Consider the following 16,937-nt stretch of genomic DNA (forward strand, 5'->3'; position numbering starts at 1 on the left):
ATTTTTCTATGTGTGAACAGTTGAAAAATTAGAGGCAAAGTTATACCTTTTCAAAATATTCTGACAGAATAGAAAAGATTAAAGATGAATTTGATAGGCACTTTAAAGATTTCAAGGAGCACCAAGAAGATTTTTCTCTTTCACAGGTCCTTTTTCTTTTAACGTTGAGAGAGCTCCCATTTCCATACAAATGGAACTGATCTGCAGAATGGCTCAATTTTAAAAGAGAAATACTGAGAAGTCGGGATCCCAGAAATCTACTCATATTTAGGGCGAAAATACCCAGAGATAAGAAAGTTTGCCGCACAAATTCTATGTTACTCTAGTAGAACATATTTATGTGAATAACTGTTTTCGCATATGAAAGCTAACAAAACAGCCCACAGAAAAAGGCTAACTGACACCAATATTTCTTCCATAATGAAGGTTGTGTCTTCTCAATCTTTGACTCCAAATCTCGTGAAGCTTGTTGCAAGCAAGTGCCTGGCAGAAAGGCTTAGATTACCTAATTTCATGTGTATTCCCTCATTGAAATATTGTATTAAATAAATAAATTTTCTGTTTATACTCCAGCACGACAACCAAGTCAGTAGAGTTTACAATAAATCATCAATACAAATATTTATCGTATTTAATAGTCACGGGCTTGAACCCTGGTCCACTCAAGGAACGCGTGCTGTGCACTCTCGCTCCTAACCACTCGGCTACCTGGAATAAACTTGCTTTTCATAATTAGTTCTGTTGTTTATTCAGACTTATTTTCTTTCAATTAGTTTTTATTGCATTCTCAGCTGCGAGTATCAATCAGCAACAACTAAGCAATTAAAAAGGGTCTTTAAGGCTTGGCAAGGTTTATAGGTCATGTGTAGCTCACGTGAGGTACACTAATGCGGGAAATGGCCCGCGGCCCAAATGAGTTTGATACCCCTGATTTGGTGGAACCATTTTAAAAAGAATGTAGGGCTGCTGATAAAGGCAACAACTTTGGAGAGGGAAACAAAGGTCCAGTCCAGGAACCAAGATAGGCTTTAGCTCAACAAATTGCAACATCTGGAGACTAGGCACCTGCAAGGTGATCTGATTGAGGTGTTAAATAGAATGAGCAAGCTCTTGCTTAGACTACACACAATAAGGGCTCATAAATTCAAACTAAGGAAGGATGGTTGATTAATGGAACAAACTTCCATCTGTTGATGTGGAAGTGTTGAATCAATTCAGAGAAGAACTAGACAAACTATTGGAAGGGATGAATAGGTGAATTGCAATTTTTTTTTTTTTTTTTTTGGTTGATGCCTTCTTGCATTATTTGTGACTACAAATACAACAATGCCTAAGGAGTGGAATAATGCAATCATAGTTTTGCTGCATAAGAAAGGAGATAAATTTGAAATTATAGACCAAATAGCTTGTTATCGCACATTTACAAGTTGTTCACAAGGGCCATTACTAACAGATTAGAAAGAATACTTGATGAGAATCAACCGAAAGAGCAAGCTGGCTTTAGGACAGGATTCTCAACTATGGATCACCTTCACGTAATGTCACAGCTAATGGAGAAAGCAAATGAATATAAAACACCATTATGCCTGGCATTTGACTCCATACAGCATAAGGCAATGTTTTGGGCACTGGAAAGACAAGGCATAGATACCCCATATATTATAATTTTGAAGAAAATATATGAGAACGCTACCTCCTTTATTAGACTAGACAAAGACAGTAGGAAATTTAAAATTGAGAAAGGAGTTCGACAAGGAGACACATCTCTGAAGTTGTTTACAGCTGCCCCTGAGGAAGCTCTCAGAAGATAAGACTGGTCACAGAAAGGAGTCAATTTGAATGGAGAGTACCTAAACCATTTATGATTTGCAGATGACATTGTGGTCATAAGCCATGATCCCAAAGAATTAGAGGAAAATCTTAGCAGTTATGCAGAGTTAGTAAGGATTTTGGACTAAAGATGAATATGACTAAAACAAAAGTAATGATGAGCAAGTATGCCACAGAAAGGGTATAATGATTGAAGGAGCAGTAATTGAAAAGGTGGAGTCATAAGCAGTGATAATGATAAATGGCTGGAAATCAAGAGAAGAATAAATTTTGGATGGGTAGCATTCAGGAAATATAATAACACACTGAGGAGCAATATTTCAATTTGTCTGAAACATAAAATAATGAACCAATGTATATTCCCCACCATAACTTGTGGAAGTGAAACTTGGGCACTCACCAAAAGAATGGAAGAGAAGCTGAGAACAACACAGCGAGAATGGAACGAATTATATTGGGAATCAGACTGTTAGATAAGAAGAGAAACACATGGATTAGGCAGCAAACTCAAGTAAAGGACATTCTTATCAAAACTAAAGAACTAAAATGGTCTTGGGCAGGACACATAGCTCGAAGACATGATGACAGATGGACTAAGAAAATAACAGAATGGTACCCAAGAGGAGCTAGAAGACAACAACGGAGATGGATAGATGAAATTCATAAGTTTGTGGGTAGTAAATGGATGGCCATTGCACAAAACAGAAGGAACTGGAAAGTTGCTGGAGAGGCCTTCATCCTGCTGTGGATTGAAAATGGCTGATGATGAATACAACAAAAAGCCCAGCACTGAACCCTGAGTACTCCACAAATCACATTGTCTCACTCAAATTTAACTTAGAGCTTGCCCTTAACTTTCCCTACTGCTCCAAATTTGTACTGCAGTCTTTTGTGCAACAGCATCAAAAGCTTTTCTGAAATCTAAGTATACAATATCAAAATCATATGATATTGAAGATAACAATACCAGGTTTGATGTATACACTTTATACAGTAAGCTCTACAATCCGGAATTCTTTAAAATCCTGCACTTGCATTTAAGAATCTTTGAGAAAAAAAAAAAAAAAAAAAAAAGGCTATCTCTATCTTTTTAAAATGCTGAGACAACTATTTTCTCATTTCATAATATGTGGTGCTCTTAATCCTCACAATAAAAGACACTTGCTTTTAAAATATTTGCTCTATTATTGCTTTCAAGAACATTTCATTTGTTAAAAATAAGAGCTGACTGCTGTGATAGCTTGTTAAAGGAATGGTTTCTCATCAGATAGACAGTCTCTATTGACACAGAGGCAAAGCAGTTGCTCCATGTTTCACCTGTATTGAAAGTTGTTGTCCATTTAAAGTAGTGCAATACCACTGGGAATTTAGGAACAGTATATTTTGCTGCTCTAAACAGGTGTAATAAGTTCAGTTTTTGGTCTTTATATTTATTGAAATGTGCTCCTCTCAATTGCTGAATCTTAAATTATTTATTGTAACTGTAAGGAGATAATATTAAAGCCCTTACACATGGGTAATTGAAAAATAACTTAGAAAAGAGGCCATTCTATCAATTATATTTTATTGGCAGTAAGAATCTGGCAAAGACAGCAAAATGTCCAATGCTTAATATAATAGTCTTTCTTTTTGAGTTCTAGGTATCATCAAAAGAGTAAAGAAAATAAGTAAAGGATAATCCTATTTACAAAATAAATATCTTTATACATAGAGTAAAAAGTATTGCTGATACCTATTTTCTTTTTTTTTTTTTATATGAAAGGGTCAACATTTAAAATTTTGCAAAAGTCAGTATAAAAGTTTAAGATAAATTCTTATGCAGAAACTAATCAAGAATAACAGGGCATCAATCAATACAGCACTTGGTTTACTCCACAAAAATAATCTTTCTTTTAAGAAGACATTAGAAAAAACTAGGATCTTTAGTCATTATGCTGAATTTTAAGAAAGCAAACCATAATTAACTTTTAATATAGATACAAATTGTTACTGATCTATGCTTGTAAAAATAAAATAAATTTTATAGTTTATATAAATGCAATGTCTCTAAATACTTCGTACCAAAATGAAATTTTCACATTACTCTTATTATTAAAATGACCAAAAACAGTAAAATGCTTTCAAGTCACAGAATTTAAGGTTTTTTATATTAATATAGAGTAATAATAATTAATTTTCATAATATAATTCAATTAGAGTGCAGTACGTTCATCATAAACAACAACCGCTTCATTGTCAACTAGAGAATCAGTATCTTTATGAGAAAATGGAATGGTTAAAAAGGTACTTCGGCTTTTATTCACAGCAATCGCTGCTGCACTGTCATTACGCATTCTATTCTTTCGTTTTTTGCTAAAACTGACCTGTAAATAAATAAATAAAAAAAAGTTACTTAATGAAATATACCTTGATGTAGTATAATATTTCTACACATTTGTAAACTACTGCAAATAACTAAAATTTTGTTTATGGGTGAGCATGCAAGGTAACTGTTAGCATGCTTTTTATTTTATTAATAAATTTCATATTTTAGATAAACAGGGTGTCTCAAAAATATTGGTACACACGTTTAAGGGAGGTAGGTAACATCTAAAGGAATGTGAATCGCATAGGAACCCGGAAACATCACTGGAAAGTAGTAGCAGAGGCACAAGAAGCAGAAACGACACAAGACAGTAATTAGTGGCAAATATTTATTTGACATAATATTAACAATGGAGTACAAGATGGATGCATTTCATGATGTTACAACAGATGCTCGAAGGTTCCACCATGAGACGCGATGCATGTGTGACACAACGCAGCATGGATCAGACACGGTCGAACACACCTGGAGTTTCTTTGACAGTGGCAGCAGCGCAGACGAGTCTTGTCACGAAATCCATTTCCGTCTCCACAGGCGATTCATACACGATAGATTTGAGGGCACCCCACAGAAAGAAATCAAGGCTCGATAAATCAAGCTGAGCGTGGGGGGCCAGGCAATGGGTCCACCACGGCCAATCCATCAACGCCCAAAATGCCTGTTCAAATGGTCACGAACACACCTTCCATAATGGGCAGGCGCCCTGTCATGTTGAAACCAAATGCTGGAACGTCGTCAAGTAAGCCTGGTAGAACTTGTTCAAGAGAGATCCGATATTTAGCGGAGTTCATGCAGGATGGTAACAGGTATGGGCTGACTAAGCAGGGAACCGACCATACCTGCCCACACATTTATTGCGAAGCAATGTTGTGACGCATGTGGGCACACACCGTGTAGGTTGTCGTGAGCCCACAAAAGGAATTGTGCTGATTGAATAAGCCTTCCTGAGTGAAATAAGCCTCATCCGTGTGAACAAAACATAGGCTGGAAAACTCAAGTCTTGGATACTTTTTCTTGGAGAAACCACTGCGCAAAAGCCACACGTGCAGGATGATCTTGGGGGAGCAGTAACTGAACCCTTTGGAAATGAAAGGGGTATAAGGAATCGTGGTGCCAGACACGCCATACACTGCAACGAGACACTCCTAAGGCAGAGGCAACGGCACATGTGCTGGTAGTAGGATTATTCTGGACAGCATTCAACACACTTTCTTCCATGGCAGGAGTTCGCGTTGAATGTGGTCTGCCTGCACTACTCCTGTTACCTCTAAATGACCCATAATCGCACAAAGTTTGATACACACGCGCAAACAAATGGTGGTCCGGTACATGTCTGTCTGGGAAGCGTTCTCCATACACTAGGTGCATGTCTGCCAGCTCACAGTTCGTGTATCGATGCATGCTCTTCATGCAGCACCTACTGCTTGAATGAGTAAACCAGAAATCTTCCCTCTCGCGAACTGATGAACAGCACCGTGTACCGTCTTACGGTGACGTTTCCGGGTTCCTATGGAAATCACATTCCTTTAGATGTTACCAACTTCCCCTAAACGTTTGTACCAATATTTTTGAGACACCCTGTATATTGTCCATTCAAAAGGACAGCCTTCCACAAGTAGCAAATATTAAAAGCTCTGCAACACATATGTCAGTAGCAATCAGTACAACTAGGTGCTACTGATATGTATTACAGATATATAAGCAGTTAAGTTGATCCTTGTGAAATAGTGTTAGTGAGTTACGTACTCTTCTTTTAACACAAAGACAAACTCCAACCTCAAACTTTTGAGAAGGGAAGAAAAGTTTACTAAATGCATTTGTGCTATGTATGCAATTCTGGGTTCTTCGCTTTCTGAAAACCTATTTTAATCCCCACCTTAACGACTCATTTCATCAGAATTGTAAGAGCAAGCTATGAGCTTGCTCTAACAATGAATAGATAAGAAAATACAAATTATATGTTTCCCTCCTCACACAGGAATCCAGTTCACTTTTGAATTTATTCAAACTGTTAGCCACCTCTACCTGTGAAGGCAACCTGTTCCACCAATCAACAATTTGCTAGCTAAAAGAAAACCTCCCACAATCTAGTCTAAACCTCTTCCTCTGTAATTTGAATTCTCTATTAACAGCGAAAATTCCACCTTCATTCATTGTGGCAAGCACTGTAGCCCACATATATGGAGCCTTTCCTCATATAGTCGCTCTTTTGCCAATCTCACCATGCAAGTTGCCTGTCTTTGAACCCTTAAAAGAAGCTCGCTGTCTTTTTTCAATGAGGTCTCACAATTGCTTTATGCTATAACCTCCATATCAGGATAATGTTCAATAAATCATGGATATAGCAGCATTGGCTTTCCTGGCTGCCTGTTTACACTGCTCAGAAAATTTACTTCATATCTGCCTGTACTGTAACTTCCAGATCCCCCTTCTTCCTCTACTGTTTTTATTTCAACACCTCCTCAAGGTCCAGTGTAAGACTTTGCATTTTGCTGCATTTAAAACATAGCTCCACTTTTCTGACCATTCCTGTAGTCTGTTCATATCATCCCATAGTAGCAATGCTTGATCATTAACTACTGTACCAATCTATTGTTGTCTACAAATTTTGACATCAACCCTTCTATCGCCTTGCTGATATCTTTTATGAAAACCAGAAGCAACAGTGGTCAATAAACCAATCATTGGAGGGACCCACTTCTAACTTTACACCAATCTGAATATCCATTAATCACAACCTTGTGCCTTTTGGCCTGAAGCCACCCAGCAATCCAACTTAGAATTTTTCCAATAATCCCAGCATATACAGTAACCTCTGATGAGGGACTGAGTCAAATATCTTGCTAAAATTCAAATAAAGTATGAAAAGAATTTTTCCTGATATCCAGCTCATGAGTAACCACGTCAAAATAGCTTATTAAAGTTACTTAAACATGATTTTCCCTTAAAATGATAGCGTGTGTGTGTTATTAAGAATGCCATATCTATCTAAACGTCCCTAGATTGCATTCTTAAATCATTGCTTATCAGACTATCCAGTCTGTAGTTAACAATTTCACTCTTAGAACCACCTTTATGTATGGTGAAATGTTGGCACTTTCAAATCCAAAGGAATCTCTCCCAAGTTCAAAGATGTCATCATAATTAACTTCAATGGTTCAGTGCACTCACTTGCAGCCTCCCTCAAAATTACCTAGTAATTTTGAGGGAGGTGCAATGCCATCAACTCCAGGAGCCTTGCCTTTATGCTCAAAAGATTTTCTAATAAAGTCATCTCAATTTTGAAATCACTAATTTAATATGACTGCCTCACTAGCACAGCCTCTTTTCAGCATAGTCTTTCTTTGTAAAGACAGGTACAAAGTACCTGTTCAATTCATCCACAACATGCTGGTTTGTCTAATACTTTTCCAAAAGCAATTTCATTTGCTTTTTTCTTCCTTGTATTCACAAATATGAAAAATTCCTTCTCACCATTCTTTCTACTATGCAGTCTTGGATATTTTAACGTATCTGTGATACTATTACAAAGCAACTTGTATCTGTTGTGGCTTCAGTACTTTTCATTGCTCTGTAACTGTCCCATGCTACTTTTTCTGCTTGTTTGGTATGCATGCTTTTAACATCATTAGTCACCACATGAATAATAATGTTCTATTTACCCCACCCCCTTAAAATCTGACAATATGTTGGTAACATCAATATTTGCTCCCAGCAAACACACCCTGGTTCTTGTGCACCTATATTACAAAAAATTTTACCCGTTTTCCTTACAATAGTGTCTCCCAATAAAACTAGATCGCCTTCATCCAGAGTGGTATGCACTTGACTATTCTTATCTGGGAGCCAAATCAGGGATGCATAACTTGACAGGCACAAGACACTGATGAGCTATCGGTTACATTTGTTTCTTGGGCAAGCACTATGTCTTCTGTGTCTCGTTAATGATCCAAATATCCCCAGGGGCTCGCATCTGGTGAGTATGGCACACCCGGGGTCCTGAGCTGGATATCATCATTCTTCTCTTTTTTGGTGATTCCCTTCTACCTCTCTCTCTCTCTCTCTCTCAGGGTAATTCAGAAACTTTTTTTTCGGCTGGTGCAGCATAAGCTTCCTTGCACCATATGGCTAATAATAATTCTAATTTAAGATCAGTATACACTCCTTACATCGGGTGGAAAGAAAACAATAGTCAGTTGAACTAGGTTTCTCCAGTAGACCAACCTTTAGATATAAAAAGTACTTGTATATACATGCCAGAGGCATGTATATACAAGTGATAAACTCATGACTCACACAGTCATTTTCATCTGTATCCTTGGACTTTTATTGGAAATGGATTTTGTAATAACCATTATTAAGCTGAAATCTGAATTTAGAAAGATAACATTTAAATTTACAATATATTACAGAATTAAAATTACCAAAATATTATAGAAATGAAACTTTTAATAAAACATTAACCACCAGAGAAGTTAAATTTAATCTACTGAGCAAAAGTTATTATTATTATTAACCATATGACACGAAGAAGCCTGAGGCTTATTCTGCACCAACCAAAAAAAATTCCCGAGTTACCCTGAGAGAGCGAGTGCAAGAGTCAGAAGTAAAAAGGAATCACCAAGAGAAGAATGATATCCAGCTCACGACCCTGAGTGTGCCAAGCCTATACTCACCAGATGTGAGCCCCTGGGGTGAATTACAAAGTTCCCAACAAAATATCAGTAACAAGGGCAATCCTGAATATTAAGCTACCTTTTCGAATACTTTAGAAACTTCAAATTTTCAGTATATTCAGTATATTATGGAAATTTAACTATTATAGAAATTAAACTGTTAAACTGTAATCATTCATTATCCAATAATTCAGTCTTGACTGGTCAGTTCCTGCAACAAAATAGACAACTTCCAGCACATTCTGTCACAGTTTAAAGTCAAATTCTGTTGTACAGCTGAGCAGATTTATTTAAACTGGATAATCTTATAGAATACAGTTACTGAAACTAGTTTGCTTACCTCCAGTGGTTCATAGAAATAAACCAGGGAATTCGTAAATAAATTCTGAAATTTCTTATAACTAAAAACCAAAAAAGTTCCGAATATTCAATATTCCAAGATTTTAAATATGGAAGATTTTTCAAAGCTAAAAGAGGCCACATAACAACAATGAAGTTTTAAAACAACTGTTGTAAAATATCACAATCATTCCAGTTCATCTAAAAAGTATTTCTTGGCTAAATGCCTAAGAGTATGAAGAGAGTTTGTTTATGCATGGGTAATGCACACACACATCATTTCTACTACCAAGGTATTTTTAATGCACGTTTTAATTGTATCTCATATTGTGAATACCTTTACAATGAGTGCTGAGGTATTACACTGCTTTGAATAATTAATGCATCACCAGTGGAGAAGACAAATGTTACTTATTCTTGGTGGATACCACCACCACCACCATTCAGATGGCACCATTTCGAAGTGGCTTTGAAGTAAGGCTCCTGGAGTCAATGACATATATCCAGTAATTTTGAGAGAGGCTGCTGGGAAGGGATATAACCATTGAATTTAAATATGAGGGCATCTTTGGAATTGTGAGAGATTCCTTTGGATTGGAGTAGTGCCAACGTATCACCAATACATAAAGGCAGTTCGAAAACCTAAGTTAACTACAAATTCTGCAGTTAACTATAAATTCTGCAGCAGAATTTATTTATTAAAAAAAGCTTGGTTTGATATAATTTTTCAGCAATATTTATTAGAAAAAAAATTTTAGCACAATGAAATGATTTGTATTTTCCCCAATCCTTGTAACAGGGTTTTACTGTAGCTTCAAATGCTACATAGAAAAGCAAATTAATATTTTAAAAATACTAATAAAAATTATTTAAAAGTAAGATACCTTTGCATACAATTCATTGAGATCATCTTCTGTTGACAATGGTCGTGGCCTAGATCGTCCCCAGGTGGGAAGGCTACGAGTTTTAAGAGTAATATCAGGGTTAACAGGACATAAGGAACTGTAGAAATAGGGCTCATCTAGAGCTGGAAAAAAATAATATTAAATAAATAAATTTGATGTTTATATCATAAAACCAGTATTCACAACTAATTAAAAACAGAATTATTCCACCGTTTAAGATGTATTAATGACACTGTTTGCTAAAAAACATGAAAAGGTAAAAAAAATTCAAGTAAACCTGAAAACTTTTTGCCAGAATAATGGTACATTATTTGATACTCTTTAAATAAATGATAAAAACACTGGAATTATAAATTATTAGTTTTTGGGAGAACCATCATTTACCAATGCACACATTAAAATAAAAATAAAAGTGTGAAGGTTTACACCAATTTGAGTAGTCACATGATCAAAGTGGTCAATTCATTTGATGAAAACAGTCCAGACACCAAACTTTGAAAATTAAGTGTTGAGTAACTGAAGTACAATATTGGAATTTTCTAATGGTCAAAGATTCATATGCCTCTAGTTTGTTTTAATAAAATTGTTTAGTTCTTATGTTATCGCTGAAATAACTACTAGTATACAGCATCCAATCACAATATGCCCACCCCCCCAATGCAGACATCACACACGCCTAGCAAATCATACAGTCCACGTATCAAGTTCACACACACCGCAAGCATATAATGCTTGATGTTCAGCATCCATAAACATAGTAACAACTTCTGTCATGGGCAAAGCATGTGACCTATCAGACCTGGAAAGAGGTGTGATCATCAGCTATCGGGCCAAGGGTGCCAACATTTCTGAAACAGCAGACTTTGTGAAATGTTCAAGTGCTGTAGTGGCCAACTTAAAAGTGTGTCAAGACTGGACGAATGGGACAGTTTTGATGACCTGACGTGCCAGTTGTAGAGCCCCATGCGCCACTGACCCTAGAAGTGAAAATCGGCTGAAACGGTTGGTCAGGACCGATCGGTGCGCTACTGTTGCTCAACTGGCCGTTGAAATGAACCGTGGGGCCACCAGAAAGGTTTCCAACACAGCAGTGCAGCGAGCCCTGTTGTGCAGTGGGCTCGGGAGCAGACGTTTGGTGACAGCACCCATGCTGACGGCCGTTCGTCACAAACAACGCCATCAGTTTGCACAGCAATACCGACACTGGACTCCGGACGAGTGGCAACAGATGGCCTTCTCCGATGAGTCACGGTGTCTGCTCCACTGAGTGGATGGATGGTGGCATATCAGGTGTGAAACCTCCAAGAACAGACACCCAGACAAAATTGTTGGTAGATGGCAGGCAGGTGGGGGCGACGTTATGGTCTGCAGAATGTTTTCATGGCATGGCTTGGGTCCACCGATACCTCTGGAGGGCACCCTGAATGCAAATGGTTACCTATCGATCGTCACCAATCAGGTACACCTGTACATGTTGACTGTGTTCCTTGGGGGCGATGGTATCTATCAGCAAGACAATGCACTGTGCCATGTCGCCAGAATTGTCCGTGAGTGGTTTGAGGAGCACAACGAAGACTTCAAGCTACTCCCTTGGCCACGGAATTCCCTGGATCTTGACCCAATTGAAAATCTATGGAACCACCTCGATTGACACATCAGATGGATGGACCCTCAACCTACAGGAACTCCGGGGTGCACTGCAGTCTGCATGATCACAGATACCCATAGCAACCTTCTGAAGACTTAGTTCCTCCCACAGCGGCTGACTGTGAAAGGCGCATATTCTGGATACTAGGTAGATGGTCATAATAATGTGACTGGACCCTGTATAGTGTCTAAAAAATTTTAAATTAATGGCAAAAGAGTAAACTCACTCAGATCTTTAAAAATAATACAAAAAAAATAATAATAATTTTCACAGGCACCATGCCCAGTGTAAAATGTACAACTGACCTTAAATAACACGAGCAATCTGTAGCTTTATAAACTAATTCAGACTTGCCATAAAAATTTCATAAATTAAATTATTCCTGTCATTAAATCTCTGAAACCAACTTAAATGCTATATTTAAGTAACTAGTTTCATGGTGGAGAGCTGGATTATTGGCCTTTTCTTGCATACTGGTCCTGATATCAGTAAATGCATGCATCTAACCGCTACAGTTTTGCTTCAAGCTACAATATTGAAAAACCAAAAAGAGACAATGTGTGACACAGGAAGAACAATAATGTTGCTCTTCCTGTGTCACACACTTAAACCTCTTTTCTGTTTTTCAATATTGATAAAGTAAGGAAAGGAATATTGCATTCCTTCATTCAAACCTAATAGCTCCTTGTTGTGTGTGTGTGTGTGTGTGTGTGTGTGTGTGTGTGTGTGTGTGTGTGTGTGTGTGTGTGTGTGTGTGTGTGTGTGTGTGTGCGCGCGCACTTTTTTTAATGAAAACTCCAAACACAAAAGGCAGCAGAACCGATAGGTACACACACTGTGCTGCTACTTTATTAGGTAAAGCTACCATCAGTTTCAAAACGCTACCTACCAAGTAGCGTTTTGAGCCTCCTTTAGCCTTCAAAACAGCCTGAATTCGTCTAGGCATGGATTGAATCCTCTTTATCTTTGCCTTCTTCCCACGTTTATATGGGATCGGCATTTCCATCCTTAATTCTTTTCCTCCATTCCTCCCTATCCTGGGCTTCCTCTCTCTCTCTTTTAAATCCTCTGCCACCTTGTCCTTCCATCTCAGCTTAGGTCTCCCCCTCTTCCTCTTCCCTATCACCTCCAACTTTTCACATCTCTTCCCCACACACTCCTCACTTCTTCGTTCCACATGTATACTTGCGTATACACCAATGCTAGGAGTTTAGTAAATAAATTTGATGAATTTGAGGTATTGCTCAAAACATCAAAGGCAGATATTGTGGGGATTTCAGAGACGTGGTGTCACACAGATATAAGGAATGCAGAACTGGAATTTGGGGAGTACAATGTCTACAGAAAGGGTAGGAAGGGAGGAGGGGTTATGCTATTAGTTAAGAAATACATAAAATCCAAGGAAGTGAAGCCAGTCGACATTGCTGGACAGTGCAGTGTTGAGTCAGTTTGGTGTGACATAAGCATTGGGAGATCAAAATTGAGAGTAGGAGTGTGCTATAGGCCTAATGACTCTGATGAGTATAATAAGAAACTGTACGGGGAAATAGAGTGGGCCAGTAAATCAGAGAGTCTTATAATGGGGGATTTTAATTTCCCAGATATTGACTGGAATTTGGGGGCTGGTCACTCACACACTAGCAAGGCTTTTGTGGATTTATTGGATGATTGTTTTCTACATCAGCATGTTCGGGAGGCAACTAGAGGGAGTAATACTCTTGATTTGATTATCAGTAGTGATTCTTCATGCATTAAGAATCTGCAGGTAAATGAACCACTAGGTGGCAGTGATCACAGTGTGCTGAAGTGGGGTTTACTCAAAGAGATAACTACCATTAGGGGTAAAGGGAAGGGTTATTGCTTTCGTAAAGGCGACTACAATGGACTGAGAAAGTATTTAAATTCTATACAGTGGGACCAACTGATGATGTTACCAACAGCAAATTAAAAATGGGAAGCAGTCAAAGAACTTATCTTGGAAGCTACTAGGCTTTACATACCAACTAAGAAATATTGTTCAAGGTTTAGGCCTAAGTGGATGTCAGATGAACTAATGAGACATATGGCAGAGAAGAAAAATGCATGGGATACATATAAATTAACACAGGACACAGAAGCCTATGATAGATATAAGTTGATCTGTAACCAAGTTACAAAGGAGGTTAAGCAGGCGAAGGCAGATTACAAGAAATCTTTGGCAAGGGATGCAAAGAAAAACAGCAAAGAGTTCTTTACTTATGTAAACTCTAGAAGGAAGGGGATGAATCAGATTGGTCCACTTGATATCAATGGGTCAACTGTTGATGATCCTGCTCAGGTAGCTAACAAACTGAATGAATATTTTGCATCGACATTCACACATGAGGAGTTATTCAGCGAGGGGAATGCCAGAGGTGTATTCAACTCTGGCAGTAAGCTAGAGAATCTTGTAATAACTGAGAGTAAAGTGGAGGAGAAATTGTTGAAGATAAATACAAGAAAGGCACCTGGGGTGGATGGGATCTATCCAGTTATATTAAAGGAGGCAGCAAAGGAAGTAAGCAAACCCTTAGCCATAACTATGAGAGCTTCCTTGTACTCAGGGGAAGTACCCATGGACTGGAGATGTGCAAATGTGACCCCAATTCACAAAGGAGGATCAAAGGGTGACACAAATAATTATAGACCTGTTAGTTTAATTTCTGTTCCTGGAAAATTAATGGAGGCACTGGTTAAAGAAGCACTGCAGGATCATCTAGACAAGACTTCAGTCATAGCTCAGACACAGCATGGTTTTGTTAAGGGGAAGTCTTGCCTGACCAATTTTATTGGATACTATGATGCAGTCACAAAAGAACTGGATGCAGGGAATAACTTTGATATTATATACTTGGATCTTAGAAAGGCTTTTGATACTGTTGCACATGGAAGACTGCTGCACAAATTGGAGCAGTGTGGCATTGGAGGCAAATTGCTGCTATGGATAAAGGGGTGGTTGAGGGGGAGAAGACAGAGAGTGGTAATCAATGGACACTGCTCATCGTGGACTAATGTTATTAGTGGAGTCCCTCACGGTTCAGTTGGGTCCATTATCGTTTTCTGTATTTATAAATGATATTGATGATGGTATATCAAGCTTAATGTCCAAGTTTGCAGACGATACGAAGGTTGGCAGGGTTGTCAAGGACACTACGCTACTGCAACAGGATCTGGAAAGGTTGAGCAGATGGGCTGAGAGGTGGCAAATGAAGTTTAACATTGACAAATGTAAAGTACTACATATGGGAAACAGCAACCCCAGAGCAACGTATCAACTCTGGGTACTACACTGACAGTGGTAGAGAATGAAAGGGACCTGGGGGTGGTTGTGCAGGCAGATATGAAGTTTTCTGAGCAGTGCAGACGGGCTGCATGAGTAGCTCATGGTGTATCGTCGATGATATATAGGAATTTTTCAAGCAGGGATAAGGAGGTGATTATTCCATTGTATAAGGCAATGGTCAGACCACACCTAGAGTACTGTATACAGGTCTGGAGGCCTCATTTCAAGAAGGATGTAGAGATGCTGGAACGAGTACAGAGAAGGGCAACAAGATTAGTGAATGCAACAAAATGGTGCTCTTACGAAGAAAGGCTTAAGTTTTGCAAATTACAGTGTCTGGAGACTAGGCATGGGCAAGGTGATCTGATAGAGGTGTATAAAGCCTTGAATGGTTTGAGCATGCTCAATGCTGAAGCCGACCGGGCTAGCCGAGTGGGTAAAGTACCTGCCCGGCAACCCAAAGGTCGCGGGTTCGATTCCCGCCTCGGGCTTGGATCAAAGTACTGCAAAAACCTTGGGAGGTGCAATATGGCCACAGAAGCCGATGCGCCAACAACTATCAAATCAAAAAAAAAAAAAAAAAAAAAAATCTCAATGCTGATGGGATTCTTCCTCTTGCTCAAAATGATCACCTGAGAGGGCATAAATTCAAATTGAGAAAAGGCAGATGTAGGATAGATGTGAGGAAATTTGCCTTTAGCCAGCGGGTGGTTGGTTGGTGGAACCAACTTCCATCCCTTGTCGTGGAAATTGATAGCCTAAATAAGTTTAAGGCTCAGCTGGACAGGTATTGCGAACGAACAGAGGGATGAAGTGGAAGTGATTATTTTTTATTTATTTATTTATTTTATTATTATTTTTTTATTTATTTATTTTTTTTTTTGGCTGATGCTGCATAAGCTTGCTTTCTTGCATCAAATGCCTCTACTAATGCTAATGCTAATGTCCTAGCCACTTCAACCTAGATTCCTGCATTTTTTTACTCAGAGGCCCCACCTTAACCGTACCTCTGATGTAGTCATTTCTTATCCTGTCCTTCCTCGTCACGCCACACATCCATCTTAGCATCCTCATCTCCGCCACTTCCATCTTCTTCTTCTGGGCCCTTGTAATCACTCATGTCTCAGCACCGTACATCAATGCGGGTCTAACCACAGTTTTATACACTCTTCCCTTCATTCTACACAGCACCCCACTTATCTTTCTCCAGTTCAACCATCCCCATTGCACTCTATGCTGTATTTCTCCACTCCTCTCAACGTTCGACCCCGGATACTTAAATTTCGAAACTGATGGTAGCTTTTCCTCCTGCAGTGTTATAGAACTCTCATCTTCTCCATTCAATACCATATATTCTGTCTTTGTTCTTCTAATCCTCATGCCTCTCTCTTCCAATGCTTTCCTCCATTCCTCCTCTACCTTGGGCATGGATTGAATAAAATGCTGAAAATGTTGTGCAGGAATTGAGTGCCATGCAGACATGAGTGTGTCACGCAGTTCCTTGAGATTCGATGGAGGTGTAGGCCTGCAGCGAACAGTCCTTTCCAGTTCACCCCAAAAATGTTCAATAAGATTGAGATCCGTGGACTGAGTGGGCCACTGCAGCAAAGAAAAGTCATTGTCATGTTCCTGGAACCATTCCATAGTGATTCGGGCTTTGTACACCTGCTGGAAGTAACCATCTGACCGAGGATGAACTGTCAACATGAATGGATACACTTGGTCAGCAACTATGTTTAGGTACGTATGTGGCGTTCAGACGTGACACACAATGGACCCAATGTGTGTCAAGAAAACATTCCCCACACCATAACACTGCCCCCACCACCTTGCACAGTAGTCGTCAGACATGATGGGTCCATGGATTCATGTT

At 38.7% G+C, this 16,937-nt stretch overlaps 1 protein-coding gene across 2 annotated transcripts in view; it reads right to left on the reverse strand.

Annotated features, from left to right (window-relative positions):
- Positions 1-4,016: 4,016 nt before the first annotated feature.
- LOC150087142 (uncharacterized) overlaps positions 4,017-16,937 on the reverse strand; it is a 167,698-nt gene continuing 154,777 nt past the window's right edge. For both annotated transcript variants that reach the window (XM_090371844.1, XM_090371843.1), the window contains exons 7-8: positions 10,095-10,237; positions 4,017-4,193 (exon numbers count right to left, since the gene is read on the reverse strand). In XM_090371844.1, coding sequence (XP_090227970.1) covers positions 4,023-4,193; positions 10,095-10,237 — 314 coding nt within the window. In that variant the 3' untranslated portion in view covers positions 4,017-4,022. The remainder of the gene's footprint in view (positions 4,194-10,094; positions 10,238-16,937) is intronic.

The sequence above is a fragment of the Mastigoproctus giganteus genome, chromosome 4, assembly GCF_048544385.1.
Source record: "Mastigoproctus giganteus isolate SK-2022 chromosome 4, ASM4854438v1, whole genome shotgun sequence".
NCBI classification, from domain to species: Eukaryota; Metazoa; Arthropoda; class Arachnida; order Uropygi; family Thelyphonidae; genus Mastigoproctus; species Mastigoproctus giganteus.